Source organism: Botrytis byssoidea, assembly GCF_014898295.1.
Source record: "Botrytis byssoidea strain MUCL 94 chromosome Unknown BBYS_029, whole genome shotgun sequence".
NCBI classification, from domain to species: domain Eukaryota; kingdom Fungi; phylum Ascomycota; class Leotiomycetes; order Helotiales; family Sclerotiniaceae; genus Botrytis; species Botrytis byssoidea.
Genome location: NW_024065870.1, coordinates 74,672 through 89,174, shown reverse-complemented (window position 1 = coordinate 89,174; position 14,503 = coordinate 74,672). Strand labels below are relative to the sequence as shown.

Below are 14,503 nucleotides of genomic sequence, written 5' to 3'. Positions count from 1 at the left end.
TTCAATCTTATAACTCAATGACGTCTCCATCAAAGCTGTCAAATATATAGATTCTTTCCAGTGAGATCATTCAAGGTATTCCTAATGCGGTTAGTTTGTGAGATGCTCTTCTTGTTTTCATCACATTGAAGGCGACCAAGTTCTTGGAGAGAATGACATAGTATGTTTTGCTAGTATACTTTCGACTGGGGAGATCTTCACGAGTGATGGAACTATGCATGAGGAAAGAAGCACAATTATATCAATATTTCGAATCTGATGACGAAGATTTGGTCTTTGTCAGAAGAGTATTATAGTTCGGCAATTGACCCCATGCAGGACAATTTAAGTTGAGCCTATCTCAAGATTGAACTACCCAAAATTTACAGCCAATTAACATAAACGGATCATGTTTGCTAGTGTCCATATATTTCGCCATGGTGTCTACGAAATCCGTACTCCGTGAAGACACCAAAAAATCAAGAAAATCCATATACCACCATTTCTCAACGCTGACCTGCTTTCTATACAGATGCAGATCACTATTAAGGGATACCCCATGTAAATATGCGAATTAAGGTCTAAAATCGCAGGATGCGCCCTTAATAACGCGCATCTTTACCATATACTTTGCAGCCCAAAACTTTGACCTACTGATCCGATCGACTGGGCTGGGATTCATACCATCTAGAGCCCAAGCCTCCATGATTTCTCCCCTCAATCTTTCCTCCCGTACGTCGAGGAAATCGATAAAATAACTTGCTAAATAGTAGTGATCAACCGAATCGGTCTCTTTGTTGCGCTTGAGATTCTTCTTGAGGGTAGTCATGAAATCCGTCTTGAAGCCATGCTTAGCACCTCTCTTGAAGCCGCTCTTGAAGCCTTGTTTGAGACTACGCTTGAGTACGTTTGTCTTTGAATTTCCGAAGTAGATCACATCTTTGCTTTTGGAACGGAGAGGGGCGAGCGCAACGCGTGTATGGTTTGCTAAGGAATGTTAGATTTCTTACAATAACTAGAAAGGGAAGGACAGAGTAGGGTATAGTTACAAGTCAAAGCAGAACGATCAACGATGTACACACTGAGTTCTGGTACATCAAACACGATGGCATTGTTTTGCTCCCAGATGCTCAGCTGTCGCGTAGTTGATTTCGGAGCTGCTTTCCAATCTTCGGATCCCCATCTTTCGGAATTCCAAACATGATGATCGACCTGATACGACGGAGGGGGATCATGATAAATCAACATTTTTTATTCCTGGAACTGTCGCTTTATTCTTGATGAGAGCGCTGGGTATATTTATCGACTTGATCTGATGGTCGAGTGTGTATTTTATCAGAGGGCGAACGGTCAAAGATGCAAGCTTATATGTCGTTGTAAGCTTGATAATCGTAATGTTTTGCAACTCGGCCGGATTGATCTTTAATACAGTTATTATATAGTACAACTCCTTCATTTATATCACCAGTCTTTGGGTGCAGGACTGGAAATTATTCACTCATCAACTACGCATTCACACACTAAGAGGACAGTAACGTTGAGATGATATTCGACCGTATGGGACGCAAGATAGCATATAAGCTGCCATCTTTCCCGCATGAGAAATCTAAAGCATCAGAAGAACAATTCGTCAAAAGAATTATCTACAGAACACAGAAAAAACCTCTCAAAACTCGAAACATATATCAAAGTTTCACCAAAATGAACCAACAAAATCAGAACAACTTGAATGGACAATTTCTACCAGGTAGAAAACATCCCACCACCTGGGAACAGAACTATGCCATTATCTTTGACTTAACAAGTAAAAAATTATACAAGGCAGACCGCTCAGATATTGATAGTGAGTATCTCTCCCTACCTCCCTTTAACAAATCCACAGTTCACATCTTGCTCTTTGCTCCACCCCATCTGCTCCTATTAACATTAGGAACTAACACTCCTCCCTTATAGCATCAACCCACTTCCGCATTGCTCTTCCCCGTCTTCTCCTATTTGAAGAAGATACCATCAATGTGGGTAGGCTACACAACTCCGATAGCCAAGATGCAGAACTCGTGGCTAAAGTCAGCGTCAATTCTCTCGGATTAAGAGAACAAAGATTGAGAGGGAATATCATGGAATGTTGGGTTCTGGATAACGCGAAGGGAAATACGCAGGGCACATTGGTGGGGTGGAAATTTAGGGACGCTTTTGATTACTTTGGTAAGAAGTAAGTGGAAGTGGGAGTGGAAGAGTCGTGGGTGGGGCGGACTTGAGAAGTTCTGATTGCTAGAGAATGATAGCATTGATGCTGTCGGTAGGGCTTGGGGGAAGATCACAAGTGAGTGCGCGGACACATGAGACAGGCTACATAAAGCACATTTTATAAGAACGAAGACCTTGATCATTCAATTATGCTTCAAAGATCCAGTGAAATTAACAAAGAAAGGGCAAAGCTTTTGATCAACAAGTCCTGAAAAACTACACCTTTGAATGGAAGGATGAATCTTGAAAGCGAAGTTGCCTACAGGAATTTCCTCAAATGATCTCAACAAGCAGGAATGATACATTATCTCTTGATTTCAACAATAAATCTACCTGAATGAGTTTTTGAACATGATATATTATTGCGCTTGGTGAACTCTACGTCAGAATTTGATAGGTAACCAAGGCCATTTAGAATTTCTTTCCAAGTAGGCGGCCAACGTATCCTGGTAAAAAAATCATACCCCTTGAGTGCCGGATGAATTGATTTACCCATCATTGAACTACGGAGCTAGACACTTTGAATTTCTATATAAGTTAGAGAACTCCGTTGAAGATACAACTTACTTGTGTTTGGTTTGCCTGCTCTTCTTTTGTTTAGAAAAAACACACCAAGGTGCCTTTGATTTTATTAACTCCTTTATGGTGGCTTTAACAGGCTGACTGCCTTCTAGATCTACACAGAACACTTCGCGAAACATTTAACAGTCTTCTGATTGATCATGCACCCGCAGTTATGTTAGTGATATTTGATTCAACGTTGCGGACGCTTTGAGTCAGATTTTTGTGTATTTTCTCGTGGAGTTGGGGCTACGAAACGTCTTGAAATAATCCGGATCATTTCTTAATCTCCGACTCGAGAAAGGCAAAAAGCGCGGATGGAAAATTCTTGTTTGTTTTTCAAGCATTTAGACGTGAACCAAGTATGAAGTATGGAATCGGGACTGAGGAGTTGAAGAATTATGAGGTAGGACATGAAAAGATAATCTCTGGATCCTGGATTGGGTAGATATTTGATGGGTAGAATGATCTACAGAATGATCCCCTCATTTGCATTCGACACATGCATGAACATTAATAGCTCTGATATCTCAATGAAGAATAATTGAAAGGGGCTGCACGTTGAAGCATGCTTCATGTGATATACATGGTACCGAGGACTGTTCCGTTATCCGGTTGTTCTATCTTTGATATTTGATCGGCTAATATAGAAGACATGATTCAGGGGGGCAAATTCCGTGCTACTGCCTTTGATACCCGGTTGTTTGGTTTTCCGGTCATGGGAAGAGGAAGCGTAATCTCTCGCAGTGCGGACTCTCAAGGCAATTAATTTGCTGGCGCTGTCAACATTATCTGTTCTAACTCTTCTAGCAACGGATTACGAGAGCCCGCACACTTCAAAATGGTTCAATCTCAACCCGCTCGTAGTTACATTAGTGAAGTCATCTCTCAACATATCTTGTACTAAATACTTTAAAATTCACGTGATATTCATGTGATAGACAGGGGAAATTCTACTCCTTCCTATTCTAGATCCGGCTAATTCCAGACGGTTATCTGATAACATGACGGAAACCCAATTTGAAGATTCTCCGCCTATGTACTTCTCCTGTACCCTCTCTTGATCTTTAAATCAACGTAACCAAGTAACGTAGCCAAGTGCCATTACCCTTATTACAAGCTTTTCCAAGACGAATAGTACTATTCCAACGATCAATCACCGGTCGCACGACATCAATATCATATTCTATCAGGTTCCTCTCATTTCACCAGCCTTGAACTGTACATATTCTTGGCGTCTACACCTTGCCTCGGCTGGGGTCATCGCAATATCTTGTGCTGCCAAGCTGGAACCGCCAAGATGATCAAGAGTGAGATAGTGTGCAGAAATACAACGGTAAAATCATATCAAGAGAATATTATAGATGATCTTTTTTCGGCAGGAGATAAGCCTTTTCAGCCACGGCGTCGAATATATCGGCATTACAGATTTCATCAAACAATAACGCGAAGTCATAGCCAAGATGATTTCGCCATCACAAGATCCTTTCGAACTTTGAAACCAGACAAATTTCGATAGAAGTTCATTCTCGAAAAGGGAGGTTGTTATTCGATTTTAGTGAGATGAAGCCATCTTTGAAGATATTGTACAATCATATGCCCACTTCACTTGGCGCTTCTGCGTCTCTTCATATCTGCAAGTGTCACTGCATTTGATTGTTGGGATGAGCGCTTGGCTACACGCTTGGCAATCCTACGTAGACTATAGGTTATGTGCCAATCGCATGCCACATATTTACAGATCGATAAGAAAAGCTTCACAACTTCCCAATTCGACATGAGAATCAATGGGAGAGCATGACATACACTACCATGATGGCGTTTAGCCTGAGATTCATACCTATTTGATGTCGTTTGTGTCGGCTCGTGGTCTATCTTAGTCGATGGCGTTCTCGATGGTGTTATACTAGTACTGGCTTGCTTCATTCTTCAAGCACCTCCATACCAATATGATGGTCGAATAGCATTTCAAGAAACTCTTCATTCCATGATGATTATCAGTGGCCAAGTCAGGCCCTAGAGCAATATTTCATGTCATATCCTTAACAGCTTCCATAAATGTGATAGACCTGTGCCTGAAGGTGGTGATAACAATCATTTGTAGAAGGTGACGATGAGGTATGTAGCTAATGTTGTGATATTGAATTACAACGTACCCTGGCTATCCTGTTCATGACAATTTTATCTTGCTCGCAACTCGGAATCATCGTCGACAATGAGTATGGTAGGTTGCATATGCAAGTTGCATATGCAGAAGAGCCTCATCCATTTTGATTTAAATACTGCCTCTGTATCCCTCTGAAACTCTATCACCAGGAACATCTTCTTCATTAACTCTTCATCAAGAATAACCTTTTGACCGCAACTTTACCATGGCTGGCTATCTCACTGTTCTTACCGCTTTCGCGGCTGCCTTTGCTCCTGTCTTTGGTGCACCAGCAATCGGAGTTCCTCATCCAAAGATTAAGACTCCAACCACCGTCGCCAAGGATATCGTCGCCGATAGCTATATTGTCGTCTATAACAAGGATATCTCACCAGAGGTGACTGCTAGCCATGTTGACTTTGTTAACGCTATCGTCGCAAAACGTGACAACGCCGTATCAGTTGGTGCAAACTACAAGATTCACGACTTCGCTGGATATCAGATCACAGCTGATGCGGAAAGCATTGTTGAGATCGCTAACAAGCCAGAAGTATGTATTTTCACTACGAAGTATTTGACTATTACTGACAGTTGGACTAGGTTGCATACATCGAGAAAGATCAAAAGGTCTACGCTTCAGCATTGAAAACTCAAACTGGAGCTACTTGGGGGCTAGGTCGTATTTCTCACCGTGCACAAGATACTACCACTTACATCTATGATTCTACCGCCGGAAGTGGTGTGACCGTCTATGTTGTCGATACTGGTGTCTACGCTGCTCATTCTCAATTTGGTGGACGTGCCAGCATGGGAGCCAACTTTGTCTCCGGATCAGCTGTATGTTCAAGCCTATTGGCAATCAGTCATTGAATTTGCTAACCCAGAATAGAACACTGATGAGAATGGTCACGGAACTCACTGCGCTGGTACTATTGGTGGTAGCACATACGGTGTTGCTAAGTCGGCAAAGATCGTTGGTGTTAAGGTTCTTGATGCTTCTGGATCCGGAACCAACTCTGGTGTTATTTCTGGTATTCAATGGGTTGCTACCAACGGTGGTGCTAAGTCTGTTCTAAGCATGTCTCTTGGTGGTGGTCTATCTACTGCTTTGAACAGTGCCGTTACAAGCACAGTTGCTGCAGGTGTAACAGTTGTTGTAGCTGCCGGAAACGACAATGTAAGTTTGGGTCCTTTTCTATGTTGATTTCTGGGTTTAGAAAACAGAATTTACTAACTCTCTATCCAGGCAAACGCAGCTAACACCTCGCCCGCTTCCACCCCTAACGCTATCACAGTCGGTGCCATTGATGCAAACGACGCCCGAGCTTCCTTCTCCAACTACGGTGCCGTTCTTGATGTCTTTGCTCCCGGTGTCAATGTTCTTAGCTCCTGGATCGGTTCCACAACCGCTACCAACACCATTAGCGGAACTTCAATGGCCACTCCTCACGTTGCAGGTCTTGCAGCTTACTTAATTGCTCTTGAGGGCTTGGCAACACCAGCTGCTGTCGTGGCTAGAATCAAGGCATTGGCTACTGCCAATCTTATCACCGGCGCTGGATCTGGAAGCCCAAACCTCATTGCCTACAACGGTAACGGTGCATAAATGCATTGATTGGTCACAGAGTTTGAAAGGTAGATGGAAGGGACCAGGGGTCAATGTTATGCGAACGAAGTACTTACCATTGACTTGGCTATTTTGTCTCTTTAAAAAATGGTGGATAGGGAAGACCTCTTCAGTGATTGGAATGAGTTATTTGATTCTTGGGTGAAAAGCTTGCTGGGATGTGTTAAGTAGCTAGGAATTCGTTGAATTACAAATATTTTGGTGAAATAGTTATTCTCCTCATCTTAAAGTGATAATATTACGCTGTAAACTTTTTTCGGTAGACCTTCTTCGGCTATACACCATTGTTAGAGGATGATATGTCTTAATTATTACCCAAACCTGACAACACACCATCAACTTCATTTTCAGTTGTAAGTCTTAATAACATCCAAAATCCATAACTCCACCCTTTCTACACAACGAAACTCGAATTTACTCATACGAATCTTTAGATTGGAGGCATGAAGAAGTAAAACATAGAAACGAGTCTCTCCAAATCTTATCAATGTACAGGTCTGAGGGGATTGTAGGAAGTCTAGCTGACAAGGCCCAGTTCTTCCATCAGAGGAAAGTTCCATTTCCAACATCGTTTTGCTTTGACAAGCATTCTAAACCATGTCAAAATTCAAGTCCTTCGTAATATTCGATCCGACTTCAACATCGCGAGTGGCGAGATACAATCAAGTATTTCAGATCAATGTTAAACCCTTCACGTCATTTCTTGTTAATATTCGCACAGTGAGAGTAAGTATTGATGAACTGAGTTTGCAGGTTTCATTCAATATCTGCTAATATTCATACAATTAGTTTCAAAAGAGATTAGATACACCGAATTCGTTCTTTTATTGATCAAGACGAGGGTCTCATGGATCCTGCCAAATTGAGAAGGGTTTGATGACGCAACAGTTCTGCATAATTAAGAATTCAACGGCTCTATGAACAGAATTTATCAAAAGCAGAGGCGTTTTTCAAAAACTTCTGCATTATTTTGAATCAAACTGAGAATCAGATCAACTTGACAAAGTTTCTTTTTCAACCCACGGCAGCCAATCATGACTTGACTAAGATATACTACTCTACCCCCCAAGAACTTATAATGCATTAGTAGGACTTAGTGAAGAAGACTTCCCGTACGAATATACATACACGTATATTTTCTCAAACCGGCAATAAACTAGGGAAATGACTCCACCCAGAATGTACTAAAAGCGAAACCATGTCATGATCTCACAAATGATGTTGTGAGAAATGGAGATGTTGAAAATTAGGTTTTGTTGCACATCTAAGTGTCATGCACAATGATAAATCGTTCATAATGCGTTTATTAACCATGGCTTGGCTCAAAATGGTGAGTACTAAGTGTGTAAAACACACGTTGTTTGGAGGGATATGCCATGTGGCATACCGGGTTTTGAAAAAAAGTAGCATGTAGATCATGGGGATTTGTGCGAGTGACAAGATCGATTACGGCGAACGGGAGAGAACCATGGTATTGGAAAAATGGATTTTATCATAATGGCTTGGCTACCATTATGCCAGCCATACCCCTTAGGGCTCTAGAATCGATCTAACCATACGTTATATGCCTGTTTAGGCTAGCTCTTTCTTTTGGTTCGGCAAGAAGGAGAGAATTATGGTATCTCCAGACGAGGAAATGGCATGAGGTTTGTTTCTTCGGGCTATGCCGCGCTATATCATCAAGCCAGAACGAAGATAAATCTTAAGGAAATGCTTGTTTCTTTACGCCCAATTATTTTGAAAGTCAAGAAGTCCTCAATATTGCACTGGAAGCTGAATATAAAGGTCTTTAACGACCATTATGTGTATCTCTTGTGATATCTGTTTGCATTTTAGAATATTGAGCTGAACTTGTAGTTGGATGATCAATTTACAGGATGTTGGGTGTGAGTGGGGGTATCTTTGAGATGACGCAGGTAGTTTGGGTAGTTATAGTAAGGTAGAACTGGCGTGAAAGTAAAGTTCAATTGAATAATGGAAGGCTGGGGATTTTGCGGATGGTGGGGAAGATTTCAGGTAGGAGATGTAGAAAGAATAAGCATGTAGGGAGTAGGGTGTATCAATTGAGAACGTTCCCGAGAGATACAAGAGATACTCGAAAGAACGTACGATACGCTAGATCCTGCATACCAGAATATGCAAATGTGACGATTGTTTGTGCAAGCCGGATGTCGAATATACCCCAATCGAGCATAGATCAAGCGCATTGCGACATGACTTCGTAAATCCCAAGACAATAAGATAATGGAATCAAGGAAATAATCGGCCATGAGTGATGAAAATAGCAAATAATGACGCATCGCGACCTCTAGGCGTTGCTTTATCGCGTCAGTATCATAGTTTATCATCAACAATGAAGTGAAATCTGGTACCCTAGTGAGGTAATCAACATGCCGGACATGAGCTAAGTTCTCGAGTATGAGGACGTGATGGAGTTTTCTATGTAGGTGTGGATGGGGTGGAAAGTTATTGATGCTGAGAATGTACATCCTATCCTGTATTGATTCACTCGAGTCGCGCCTTCTATATTTATCCCCAATAATAAGAATCGGGGAAATAAACGAAAAGTTGATATTTTACCATAGAGAACGATACATCGGGTTCAATTAAACTGATTTTTGAACTTTGTAATTCCAACAATTGTGTGACATAGAGATAATTCAACGAGATCGCTGCTATTTTCATTGCAGGCTGTACCACTATCTTCGCCGTTACAAATTGCCAAGACGACACTACTCGGCAGTTTTAGCGACCGTTAAATTTAGGGGAAGTTTAATCCCATGTGGAGCAATAATACTCAAAGTCGACCAATAAGAGCAAACTGTGTACGAAATCACCTCTCGATATCGCAACCCAAGAATGTTTCAAATTGTTCTAGTCTGTATACATCACTTGCAAGAGTGATTGACTGTTATGATAATCAGTACGGTTGAGAGAGTGATGGAAACGCGCTAAATTCTAAGAACTACGGCCAGGTATCCAGATTCCTACTTTCCCACTCTCCCACCTTTCCGAATCTTTTACTTCTCTCTTTCTATTTCTCAAGCAACACTCCACTGTTGTCTACTTCAACGTCGAACAACGCATGCGCCCACACCAGAAAGAAAACACAGAATCCAAGCCGTTACCCATCATGCCCCACATCCTCATCCAGCTCAGATTATCGAATTTTATCCTCCCCTTTTAGTTGGAGCTCAGTTCATAGAAACTGAGCTACAAAGCTATCTGCTATATCGAAGACTCTGAGGTCTCAAATCTATAGCTATCTAGATATTCGAATCTACATTGAACATCATCTTATCTCCAATTTCGACACATTTTCTCTATCATATACAAATCACATCATACCTATCTCTCATCTTGAGTTGCATAACTAGTCAACTCAAATCGTCGAAGAGGTCTTACATAACAACGAATATACAATCGCCTACAGACCTTTGATCGACGCGAAAAACAATATATACCTAAATTTCTTCGAACTGTCTGCTCAAATATCACACTATATCTATCTAAAATAACAAATCAACTCGCACCTCCAACAACCCATTTATTCCTGATCATCAAAATGTCTGATAGAAGAATAACACAAGAGGAGGTTGACAAACGAACCCAAACCGCCAGCGAACGAACTTCGATGACGATTGCCATGCCATCATGTCCTGAGAACTTTCCTCAATTTTCGCAAAATGAAGCCAATGGAATGCAAACTGAGGAGAACGCCGTTTATGGCCATCTCGCTAAAACTCCCACTCAAGAGTTCGCGAACTTCAATAGACAAGTTAATGCCAGTGCTAGCGAGGTCTATAAATCGCCAAAGCAGTTGAGCGCAACTGGAAATGGAAATAGAAAAGAGATGGAAACCAAGTCGTCCATCGATGCTAATGGTAATGCACCCAAGGTCAAACCACTTACCAGAAAGAATGCTATCAAGGGAAAGAAACACCGCAGGTCTCCGTTCCAGAAGTATCAGCATTGCTCTACAAAGGACCTCGACAACGATAATATCCAAACGGACGATGAAAATGCATATGGATATAAATACGAACATGGAGATGGATATGAAAATGGAGATGAGAATGGAGATGACGATAAACCAAATCAATCTTTGTATAAGCGAATCTTGCAGTTCGGCTTCATCAAGAGAAGACAAAACAAGAAGCTTAAAGAATCAATGGTGCTGGAATTTCACAAGTCAACCATCTCGGTAAATATTCTCGGGGCCGGGTCCACCTCCAGGGATCCAGCAGTCATCTCCCATCTGAATGATATGAATAGCAACAATGCCAGGGAATCAGAGGAACTTAGTGCAGGTCCAGGAGAGATCCATAATGGCGCCATTGTACCTGATCCAAGTTTCAATACTCAAGTCTTGTTCTCGAAGGAGAAGACCCCTCCAAAGATCATTGAAGTTGAACCTGTGAATAGGAATATCACTATAATACACAAGATGGTTAAGGAATCTCCTGAGGAACCGGAAACGTCAACTTGGAAGTTGATACGCCACAGGGTCTCTTCATGGACAGGAAGGCTTAATCCTTTAAGAAGGTGGAGCCAGTCCGGGAGAGACAATGAAGCAAGAATTTCCCTAAGACGCAATGAAGCAGATCTAGGCGCATTCACCAGAAATGGAGTCAGGGAGAACGCTGATACACGTGGCACCAGAGAAGCCGAAGGTGAAGTCATCCGACTTTTGAATCCAGTTGACTGTGCACGAACGTGCCTCATCTCCAAGTCCAAGTCTGTAAGATCTGTTGAGCCAATCATAGAAGACGCTTCAAATGAGACAAGAGGCGAAAGCGCGACCTTGAGAAGACGACCCAGGGTAGCGAGATTACGCCGTGAATTCGCTGTTTCAATTGACGAAGTTATCAATTTGCATGGAACGCGTTATCAAATGATAGAGTATGACATCCAAGCCTCTTCTACGTCACGTGTGTATTCCGAAACCACCACCACCAGTGGAGTATTTGGCCCCAACAACAGAGTCCTTCGATCGCTAGAAACTCTTGCTTTGATGTCAGAAGAAGCCGGTGACTCTATTCAAGAAGATACCGATTTTGGAGCCCCTCTTTGTCGCCATTCTAGTCGTCAGCCCTCCGCCGAAGAAACTGGGGACACAGAAAGCGATATGAACGACAACCAACATCAAATAGCTACCCCCATGGTAGTAGCTCCAGCCCCAGAAGAACCCCGAGGGTCTCGCATCCTAGAGAATTATACTTCAACAATCGCCGCTATTAATGAGAATTGCTATCTAGAAGTACAGCGTATCTTTGATGCTCTGAAGGACTATGCTATCAAAATGGAAACCATTTCAGAAAGCGACCTTGAGGAAGATTCGGAAGTCAATCAAAGATCTAACTCCGATCCGCCAAGCCTGGCAGCCACCATGAACACCTCAGAAAGCAGTATGAGCGTTCAGCAGCAATCTTATCGTGTGGTCTCCAGATCGAATGCTATTAGAAGAAAACGTCGATCGGTGAGATTTGAACCATACAGCTTGAGCTCATGGAATGGGAGAGGCAAGGCAACAATCTAAAAGGGACAATGCAACAGTGGCCAGCCGAAATTCATCATGGCGCGGAATTTTGGGAATGGCTATATTGTCCAAATCGAATGATAGGATGAGATCTGATAATCAGGATGAGGTAAATAAATTGGAAAAGTCGAAATCGAAAAGGGACTGGGGGACTCTGATCGTATTTGGAAAAAAGAAAAAAGAAAGAAAAAAATAAGTTACTTGGCCCACCATTTGTTTGGTTATATCTGCAACTTTCTTTAAGTATAACATTGTCACTCGTTTATCATATTTGCAATGAACTTTACTTCATACAACTATCATTCATTTTCAAAACACAAGAAACTCTAAGATATGGCTCATCACTCGTTTGGTCATATCTATGAGTGGGAAAAAAAGAGGTATGGATAGGAAAATTACGACCACTGGCAAGATAGACAGGGAATTATATGTATATCTCATGTTTAGTTTACTAAAATGACAATGTTCTGTATCTTTTACTCCTGGTTTTTAACAAAATCTCAATTGATTGCGAATGAATGGTCTGGTATATGTGAAACCAAGCATGAAGCGGCGCCTCTCAGGGAGTTCACTCTACTTAGAGCGTGGGCAAAATGGGGAAAACTTCATGCAAAGCTATAACCATTCCTACTCGAGGGAGTCTGAAAGTTTTCTCCTCATTTCTAAGTGCTTCTTATATTCACAGGCACTTGCTGTATTGATGATGGAAAAGACAACGTAATTCCTGGCAAGGAAAGAAAAACATCTAGCAAATCGAAACAAGACAATTTATTACCAATTTTCTCTGTTCCCCGTAAGTCGCAATCCTAAATTTCTTTTATGGATGCTGATACTAATATCATTTTAATACATCGAATCGTTCAAACATAAAGCCACCCAAAAAGCCAAAATAAATAGAAGAGATCCGTTTGTTCGCTCCGCCCCACGATAATATATGAATCAATCGCACGACTCCCTACCTCAACCTTACTTGTTGAAGTAGCCTCATCCGTCCACACCTTTCTTCATGCCAACCACTCACGACATCTGTCCTGCACTACCCTTTCTCTCCCACTGCCCTCCAGGCTGAACATTCCTCTTTGCCTTCATCACTGAAGCGATTACCGAAGCTACCGCTAATAGTTCAAACGGAATCACACATACACTCATGATTCCCGCAGCTCTGCTTTCCGAACATAAGGTTCCCCAATGTGGCGAGGTTGATGTACTGATATTTGACCATTGGCAACTCCATGTTTGGACATTCCACTTTGTTGAGGAAGTTAGAGCATTGAAAGGAATGGCTGAGGCGACGACTGCAGCAAGAAGGGCGATAGCCAGGGGGATGAGAGTAGGAAGAGCTAGGGGGTTTCGCTTCAACTATTCCATATAAAATTAGCTCTAAATACACAAATCGGGAGACCATGGCAGTAACGTACGGCAGGAACAAATTGCCCCACGAGGGCCACAGAATTCATAACGAAAACTATAACTCCACAAACGACCCCGGCAATGGTAGGTTTCAAATCAAAACTTTGAGGCCAGACTGGCAATCGAAATTCAGCGCCGAGATGAGTGGAATGGAAGACTTGGAGTGCGTTTGCTGATGTAGCCATGATAGCAAGACCAAGAATTGCGCTAATGGCTATGAATGTCGTGTTGGCATGTTGAGCCATCGTTGCACGAGGGCGTGAAGAGGAAGGTTCGGGCGTGAATTCTTGGAAGGAGGATGTGACGGTGGTGAGGGGTTGCTTTGGTTCTGGGGATGGAGATGGGCCTGCCATTTTCGCTGTTTGGGGTTTTGAACGGTGGAGAAGAGAAAGAAGGTATGGATATAATGATATCGCGATAAAGAACGAATGTAAGGTGGGAAATGCAGTGAGAATACCCCACAATAAGCACAATAAGCTGAAGAATAAGAATGCGAAATAAACTCAGAATTGACGATCCTACGGAATGAATAGAATGGGGACTTTGATAAGTACATATACTCCCTTGCTATCCGATAATTATATCACTTACAATTCAATAGTTGAAGATGTCTTCAGCCAACAGAATTGATGAGGATAACGCTGAAGGTACAAACGCAGTGCTTCAAAAATGATAGGGCGATATAGCATGCCGCTTGTGCATTTCGGCATGTTTATATTCATATCTTCCAATCAGACGGTAAAATCCCTAAAAGTCTGTCCCAATCATATTTCCAAAATCATAGACGTCCTGTAAGATTTGTAAATGGTTGGCTCAGAATGTCTCTCGGTACATGATTTTCAAGGTTATTTTGGGCTGCGCACAGGCACGGGCGCTTGCATGTAAGGGGTAGGCGGCTATGGGAGGTTAAAGTAGACCAATGTGAGAGTTGCAGTGAGGATTTGGTGGGTTGATGGTGATGAATTAAGGAATTGGAGGTGCAAATCTATTCTCT

The 14,503-nt window shown here is 42.1% G+C and overlaps 5 protein-coding genes across 5 annotated transcripts; 3 read left to right on the top strand and 2 right to left on the bottom strand.

Annotated features, from left to right (window-relative positions):
- Window positions 1–553: 553 nt before the first annotated feature.
- EAE97_010600 (uncharacterized protein) lies at window positions 554–1,227 on the bottom strand (the record flags this gene model as incomplete). The annotated part of the gene is made up of 2 exons (XM_038881115.1): window positions 554–966; window positions 1,029–1,227. The coding sequence occupies 2 exons, from the start codon at window positions 1,225–1,227 to the stop codon at window positions 554–556; spliced, it is 612 nt and encodes a 203-aa protein (XP_038727976.1).
- A 453-nt stretch (window positions 1,228–1,680) lies between these two features.
- EAE97_010599 (uncharacterized protein) lies at window positions 1,681–2,195 on the top strand (the record flags this gene model as incomplete). Its single annotated transcript, XM_038881114.1, has 2 exons — window positions 1,681–1,822; window positions 1,933–2,195. The coding sequence occupies 2 exons, from the start codon at window positions 1,681–1,683 to the stop codon at window positions 2,193–2,195; spliced, it is 405 nt and encodes a 134-aa protein (XP_038727975.1).
- A 2,726-nt stretch (window positions 2,196–4,921) lies between these two features.
- Window positions 4,922–6,739, top strand: EAE97_010598 (uncharacterized protein). The gene is made up of 4 exons (XM_038881113.1): window positions 4,922–5,483; window positions 5,534–5,770; window positions 5,823–6,110; window positions 6,180–6,739. Exons 1-4 carry the CDS (start codon window positions 5,160–5,162, stop codon window positions 6,537–6,539), a joined length of 1,209 nt encoding a protein of 402 aa, XP_038727974.1. The 5' UTR covers window positions 4,922–5,159; the 3' UTR covers window positions 6,540–6,739.
- A 3,386-nt stretch (window positions 6,740–10,125) lies between these two features.
- EAE97_010597 (uncharacterized protein) lies at window positions 10,126–12,099 on the top strand (the record flags this gene model as incomplete). Its single annotated transcript, XM_038881112.1, has 1 exon — window positions 10,126–12,099. One exon carries the CDS (start codon window positions 10,126–10,128, stop codon window positions 12,097–12,099), a length of 1,974 nt encoding a protein of 657 aa, XP_038727973.1.
- Window positions 12,100–12,641: 542 nt separating this feature from the next.
- Window positions 12,642–14,128, bottom strand: EAE97_010596 (uncharacterized protein). Its single transcript, XM_038881111.1, has 2 exons — window positions 13,518–14,128; window positions 12,642–13,458 (listed from the first exon to the last, which is right to left on the bottom strand). The coding sequence occupies exons 1-2, from the start codon at window positions 13,860–13,862 to the stop codon at window positions 13,117–13,119; spliced, it is 687 nt and encodes a 228-aa protein (XP_038727972.1). The 5' UTR covers window positions 13,863–14,128; the 3' UTR covers window positions 12,642–13,116.
- Window positions 14,129–14,503: the final 375 nt, after the last annotated feature.